General features: G+C 27.4%; 1 protein-coding gene across 1 annotated transcript; it reads left to right on the top strand.

Moving 5' to 3' along the window:
- The first annotated feature begins 3,300 nt into the window (after positions 1-3,300).
- LOC137816154 (F-box protein At2g41170) lies at positions 3,301-5,226 on the top strand. Its single transcript, XM_090296423.1, has 5 exons — positions 3,301-3,924; positions 4,020-4,087; positions 4,452-4,624; positions 4,809-4,883; positions 5,138-5,226. Exons 1-5 carry the CDS (start codon positions 3,454-3,456, stop codon positions 5,224-5,226), a joined length of 876 nt encoding a protein of 291 aa, XP_090152549.1. The 5' UTR covers positions 3,301-3,453.
- Positions 5,227-5,467: the final 241 nt, after the last annotated feature.

Raw genomic sequence — 5,467 nt, 5'->3', positions numbered from 1 at the left:
TTATATTCATGAAAACATGGGACAACGACCAATATTTAGGAAACCATGTGTTAAATTACACAATATCTAAGAAACCATTACATATAGAATTTGAATTGTAATCGTAGAAACTGTTGTGTTTTGAGCTAGCATGACAATAATGATGATTACAGTCTTTTGCAATAACTGATGTAGTGTTAGTTACGACAAAGTAGGAGAAGTGCTAAAGAATCTATGTTTCTTTTCTTATTATTAAAACATAGAAGGTGAGATCCTCTTTATTTTTTTATAAAGGTTGAGATACTTATTTTTTACTAATAAAAAAAATGGGGACAAGGACCAAAGTTTTTAAATTGAGTAAACTATCATTTATTACATAATTAAGGTAATTTATTACATAGTTATATGTCATTATAATATGTTCTATTTTCAGGATTAAAAATAATATTTCACAAAATGGGAAGATAAATTTTTTAATTAGATTATCAAAATAAATAATATTTTCAATTTCAGAGGATTAAAAACCTATTTAATCTAAAAATTTATTAGTAATATATAAATATTATTTAATTATTAGAAGAAATTTCACTTAGCTTTCTTGAGACCATGCTAAATGATATTCACCTCTCTTTAGTTTTAAATAGACATTCATGTCTCAATTATTTCTAATAAAATAATAATCACATCCTCTTTTATTTGTATATCTATTGATATTGAGATAATAAACTTGGTCGGAACAAGTGGGCTTGTTAGTCCGTCCTTGAAAAGGACAAATTAATATTTTGAAATCGTCAATTCGTATTGGTTTGACCTGTCTAATCTGTCAATCTGTCGGATCGTAAGTAAAGTTAGACGGACCAACCCCTCAGCTCGTCCTTCTTTATTTATGGTATTTTTGAAGAGATATCATGCTTTTGTAACTAAAATTGGTAATTGTCAATATTTTATATAAAAATTTATTTAGATTAATTTTTTTATATATCATTTAATTTATTGGAATATTGTTGATATTTTTTTTGTTAAGTATTAAACTTTCTTTGATTATAATATTAAAATTTAATTCAAATTTATTGTTGTTTCTTGTAATTTTATTGTTTGAAAAGTTATATCAATGACTACAATTAAATAAATAGGTCTAAAACAAACAAAAAAACCACAAAAAAAAGAGAATTATTTTTAAAAGCATAAACCAAAAAAGTGACTGGTCAATCCACCAACCCATCTGTCTACCCTATAATGGGACGGATTACTACTTTCAATCTATCCTATATCCATATCTATATATTTTTTTAGAAGATGATATTCACTACAAGAAAATCATTTAATAGAAACCAATTTTAGAAACAAAAAAATAATTAGTCTGACTAAATTAGAAACCATTTTAGAGACTACAAAAATTGGTTTCTAAATTAGTTTCTATTATTGATAAATAGTTTCTAAATTGGTATCTAATTAGCTACCAAGGTTTTTGCTACCAAATTTAGAATATAAATAATTGGTAGTTAGAACCTTGGTAGTTAATTAAATACCAATTTAAAAACTATTTATCAATAATATAAACTAATTTAGAAACCAATAACTTTTTTAGTCTTTAAAATGATTTCTAATTTAGTCACGCAACTAATTATTTGTTGTCTCTAAAATTGTTTCTATTTAGTGATTTATCTTTAATAACTGATATTGACCTTCATATTTATTTAAAGATAACATATTAATTATAATTCAAAATTGTGAAAATTAAAAATTAAACTTTTAAAATACAAAGTAAAAGAACTTTTTTTTAAAAAAATGAATGATTTGATTATAAGAAAATTGCATTCAATTTTTAAGATCTTCTTAAATGATATTTATACGTTGTGGAAATTCATATAACATAACGCTTCATTCTCCATTATGTGCGGAAATTTATTTGGTCAACAGTATAGTCATAGTATTAGTATCATAGAGGAAATCAAACTTTCATACAGTGGGTTAAAGAAACTCGTTATAGAAAAAAAAAATAACATCATGTTATTAACAAAATAACACCTTACTCTTAATTTTATTTGTATTAATATGTACAAGTAATAATAAATTCAATATATGTTTTATAGTTATTTATTTGTATATCAAAATAGTGTTTTTTTTCAAAAATACAAATTTTAATATTTCTATAACAACTTATAATTTAATAACGGTATAATTTGCATGATTTTTAATATATAACAATTAAACCATTAAAAATTTTATAATATTTTAAAACTTTAATTTTAATTTTCATAATTTATTATTTAAGTTTTAATCAGTATAATATTTTTAAATCAAATAAATAAATTGAATAATATTTTAATAAAATTTAAAGAAATTGAATATTATTTAGTAAAAATATAAGTAAAATAAATATCATTTTATTAAAATATAAAAAGGTAATTTTTTATTTAAAAACTAGGAAAGATACTTTATTAAAAACATTTAAATATCTATTTTAAAGTTAAAAATTATGAATGGTATCTTAGGTAAGAAACTACTAGTCATAATTCGACCCTTCACCTGTATTTTTTTTTTCAAGTAAATTAAAAATGACATTTAATATTTCACAATCCTTATACAAATCCACCAAAAAAATAATCTAGTATTATAAGCATGTAAAATAAAACAAGTCAGATTAAAGCTGCATGTAAAACCCCTATTTAATCATCTAAAAGAGCCTAAGCTTCTAAAGAGGGCATGGACATGACAGCAACGAAACAAGACTCAAAAGCAGGATCCCAAACACTCTTACTCAACACAGCAGCTTAAAGCTCACCCCGACATCTCCAAAACATGCTAATAAGATGAATTCTAATCTGTTATGTGCACGAACCTACAAAAAGACAGGAAAGATAATTAGATGTGCACGACCCTTCACCTATATAATTAGGAAGATAATTGTTTTTTGTTTTAACCAAAAGTCCAAAAGATGAACCAATCACGAGACATTAGCCGGAACAATGGATGAATCGAAAATGATCAATGACTTAGAAATCATCGAAAACATCTAACGGTGAATCCAAGGTGTCTCTGGATTCATGACCAAGTCATTTACAGTTGAAAAAAAAATAACTTTCAGTTTGTCAAATTTAATTATATTTCATCCTTCTTAATTTCAGTAAAACTCACTGGTTCACACATGTATACGTCTTAAACTATATGCTATTTTTAATATTTTTAAAGCTTTAGATATTTTCATTTGTCATTTTAAAAACATGTATAAACTACTTGTTTAATTGATTTGATATTATTTAATAAAGCTCTTAACAAGGACTTGGCAATTCAGAGCTATGTTTGTGATGGGAGATCCAGTTTGAAAGAGATGCCTATGGCAAGCTAGAATTCTTCGTTGATGAGCCAACTTTTAATTGTTGATTCCTTTCTTCCAATTTTGGGCTTGTATGGTGGAGGCTGCTAAATCATTTCAAACTAGCTAGGTATCTTTGAAGTTTTCAACAAACCAAAATGTCATCTGAGAAGAACTGTGTGTCAAAACTGGAGAAGCAAAAAGATTGCAAAGTTTATTCTCTCTTAGATTTGCCTGAGTGGACCATGGATTGCATTCTTGAGTGCCTTTCACCAATGGATTTGTTTAGAGTGGCACAAGTGTGTACCAATTTGAGGGACAAAACCAGAAATGATGCTTTGTGGGAGAAACTCATCAAGCAGAAATGGGGTAGGCTGCTTGGTGATGCTGCTTACCATGAGTGGCAGTGGCACACAACAAAATTTGCAAACACACAAAGCATCTTCTCACTTCAGCAGAATCAAACCGGATCATGTGGCTCTTTCAGTGGTGTTTGGCCTTTCCTAAACTTTCATTCTTATTTGGAAAATTTCACTGACTTGATTACTTTGTTTAAAAATTGTTCCAAAATGGCTTTGTATATCTGTCTTGAGAGTGGTCGCTTCTGGTTTCCTGTTCAACTGTATAAGGTAACCCTAACTGATCATAATTTATATATATATATATATATATGTGTGTGTGTGTGTGTTTTTTCAAGTGTAACACTACATAACTTTGGTTGTAGGCTGCAAATCTATTATGCTATGATGCCATAGTCAGCTATGACTCTAAAAGAGACACCTTCAAAGCAAGGTAAAGTTCAATCCTTGAGAATAATATATAATTAGTCATTGATGTCCCATGTTTGTTTAATTTGGAGTAAAAGTCAATAGTAATATTTTTCTTTAGTGAAATGTTTGCTACCCTCTTTCTCACAATTATTTTCCAATATTCTTTTCCTATAATTCAGTAAAGTTTATTGGAAATCACCAATTTTAATGATTTTGGTAATTTCGATTAAATTTTGTTTAATTATAGAAAAAGGTATTTGAGATAATAGATAGTATTTCTTTTCTTTAACATAGCTTAATTGTGCAATATGTAAAAATATAAAGGAAATGCAATGATAGCTTAATATGTTGATTTGTTTATGGCATATATGCTTTATATTTTACAGGTGTCAAACTGGTGGGTGGCGACTGACCGAGGAAAATATTCAGTGGGATAGGTTGAGATCATCACCAGTTGAAACATCTCCAAGGGAGGTTCATATGTCTAACTGTATGAATGATTTAAAACCTGGAGATCAAATTGAGATTCAGCTGAAAAAACGCAAAGAATCCCCTTATTGTTAGTAATTAATTCACTCTTATCAACATATCTTTCTTTAAATAGAGTATATGTTCCTTATTTAACTTACCATTATTTCTTATTCACTATAACTTCATAAGAATTTGACTATGATTAACAAATAAACAAACCTTTACTTGTTCTTTGTAATTAATTTATTTCCTATTTTGAATGAGTAAAATAGATTGGTGCTATGCTGTAATTGGTCATTTGGAAACATGCAACCAAGATGTGAATAATTGTCGTTGCCAATATAGTGGTAAGAAAGATTCACCTCAAAAGTTTCATAAATGCTCAAGTATCTTGTGTGTACAACTGAGAATACATTTCCTTTTAATTTCAAATAATGTTTTTTGGTAAATAGAGAAGTATTTGAAATGCTTCAATCATTTTACAGTATACATTACACAACAAAGTTTTAATCATACACTCCTTACTGTAATGCTCATATAAACAAATCTTTTAGACATAAAGTAAAATATTTTGATTGAATTCATCTTATTTTTTTTGCAGTAACTAATATAATAGATGTCTCTTCAACCCTTGTATCTTATATAAAAACAACTAATGAGACTACGTTGAAGAGACCTTTAGGAGAATAGAAACATCTCCCTGTATACACATTCACAATAAGAGAGATTCCCATTTGTGGACATCAATGCACTTATCACTGTTTTCCTCCCCAAGTTTTTGTAACCACCTCATCTTGTTAATCTGCTTCCTATCAAAGTCTAGTTGCAGCTGTAATTGGGTTTATTACAGTGGAATGCATACAAAAAAAACATAGTGCCCATACATATATATACATACGGGACTTCATGCACTGCAAATTGTACTCCTCAA

This window comes from Phaseolus vulgaris, chromosome 1 (genome assembly GCF_051622355.1).
Source record: "Phaseolus vulgaris cultivar YP4 chromosome 1, ASM5162235v1, whole genome shotgun sequence".
NCBI classification, from domain to species: domain Eukaryota; kingdom Viridiplantae; phylum Streptophyta; class Magnoliopsida; order Fabales; family Fabaceae; genus Phaseolus; species Phaseolus vulgaris.
This window is presented reverse-complemented; position numbering and strand designations above follow the sequence as displayed.

What these genes read in the sequence shown, in the direction of transcription:
- LOC137816154 (XM_090296423.1), top strand. Translation starts at nt 3,454, where the DNA reads ATGTCATCTGAGAAGAACTGTGTGTCAAAACTGGAGAAGCAAAAAGAT. An exon ending in AGAGACACCTTCAAAGCAAG is followed by an intron (nt 4,088 to 4,451) that starts GTAAAGTTCAAT and finishes TATATTTTACAG; the next exon opens with GTGTCAAACTGGTGGGTGGC. An exon ending in TTGTCGTTGCCAATATAGTG is followed by an intron (nt 4,884 to 5,137) that starts GTAAGAAAGATT and finishes TTTTTTTTGCAG; the next exon opens with TAACTAATATAATAGATGTC.